This window comes from Octopus bimaculoides, unplaced genomic scaffold (assembly GCF_001194135.2).
Source record: "Octopus bimaculoides isolate UCB-OBI-ISO-001 unplaced genomic scaffold, ASM119413v2 Scaffold_190560, whole genome shotgun sequence".
Classification (NCBI taxonomy): domain Eukaryota; kingdom Metazoa; phylum Mollusca; class Cephalopoda; order Octopoda; family Octopodidae; genus Octopus; species Octopus bimaculoides.
In genome coordinates, this window is record NW_026353875.1 from 14,499 (window position 1) to 16,280 (window position 1,782).

At 38.7% G+C, this 1,782-nt stretch overlaps 1 protein-coding gene across 1 annotated transcript; it reads left to right on the top strand.

The window, feature by feature from the left end:
- Positions 1-429: 429 nt before the first annotated feature.
- LOC106882114 (ETV5-related protein Ets96B) lies at positions 430-1,426 on the top strand (the record flags this gene model as incomplete). The annotated part of the gene is made up of 1 exon (XM_014932673.2): positions 430-1,426. A coding segment is annotated over one exon (971 nt), but the record flags the coding sequence as incomplete, so codon positions are not given.
- Positions 1,427-1,782: the final 356 nt, after the last annotated feature.

Below are 1,782 nucleotides of genomic sequence, written 5' to 3' on the forward strand. Positions count from 1 at the left end.
GTTCAATATAAAGGATCAAATATATAAATATATAAATATAAATATATATATATATAAAGGCGACTCGAGTTTCAGGGCTATTTCCCTTCGTCATGGCCGGTATGACAGACTTTAACAGACTGACTATATATATATATATATATATAAATTTTGTTGAGTGTGACTTCAAAGTTTCGGCTAGTTCGCTTCCATCTGACTACCAACAATACGCGCGCGCGCGCGCACACACACACTCATATACACATACATATGTTTAAAGGACACAATACATGTCTTTAAGTGCTACTAATAGTTTCATATGTTGAGAAATGGTTTGCTTGCTCCTATGAGTATATTTTTGTTGTTTGTTTTTATTTGAATTCTGTTTTTCCATTCTTCTCTTTATTTTCTAATTTATTTCTTTATTTGTTTCGTTCTGTTTAATTCCAGATCTTCGCGGATCAGAGGTAGACAGCTCCAGTGATCACAGCCAAGAAGCCTTTTCTTCAGCGGCAACAACTACCACTGCACACAAAATGGCTGCCGAATTAACGAACAGATCGAAATTATCTGCCAACAAATTGTCCATAGGTTCGTCGAACAGTGATCACGTGCGACAGTCGTACGCAATGCCGACAGCATTCAGACCGGGTCGCTTAACAAATCTGGAAATCCTCGAAAGAGTGTTTCCTCTTCAGCGTAAATCCGTTTTAGAATTGGTGTTGCAAGGCTGCAATGGAGATCTTGTAAAGGCCATAGAACATTTCCTGTCTGCACAAGACACCCTGGTCGCTCAGCATCAGCAGCAACAACAGCAACAACAACAACAGCACCAACACCACCAGCACCACCGACGCGACCGACACGACATAAACCACACCCAACAACAGCACCATCATCATCATCATCACCACCACACGCAACAGCACCAAGCGTCTATACATCAACACCCTTATATCAACAGCTCGTCCTTCCGGCCTGTCGACCGCCAGAAGTTAACTTTTGGGAGTGTCAAGTCGGCCTTCACACCTCTGTCCCCACTCACGGCCTTTAACGGGCTTCACTCGGCCTTCACGCCCCACATTTCGGCTTTCACGCCCGACGTTTTCCGGAACCCCTTTATACCACACCATCAAGCGCGCTCGGCTGCCGATCTTCTCAGCGCTCCTTCGCAGCTGGCTTATCAAAGTCTAAGTGCCATTCCAACGTCGATCCCCGGAATATTAGCCACGCCATTTTCTTTGCATCCCTATCGTACTATAACCATGGAGAGCGCTCAGTTCTCTTCGAAGATACCAGAAAAAAACAGCAGCGACAAGTCCACACCGACGGACTGTGATCAAACTCGAGACGAGTGGGACGGCGGAAGCGGAAATGGACGTAACACATCCGCAATTAGTAGCACTAAAGATGGCGACTGAATTCGGTCATTGAATATTACAAACATATAAACAGTTCAAGAGCATTGTTAACTAAATATATTATTATCATTGTGGACAAATAACATTTTAAACAGCTTTTTGCCCATATATTGTTTTCGTTCTTTTCTTATTTTCTCTCTACATTTTTGTTGTTGTTGTTATCTCTTTCCTTTCATTTTCTTGTTTTCTTGTATCATTATTTTCTAACCTTGGTAAATTATTATTATTATTATTATTATTATTATTATTATTATTATTATTATTATTATTATTAGTATTATTATTATTATTATTATTATTATTATTATTATTATTACTATTATTATTATTACTATTATTATTATTATTATTATTATTATTATTATTATTATATTTTTGTATA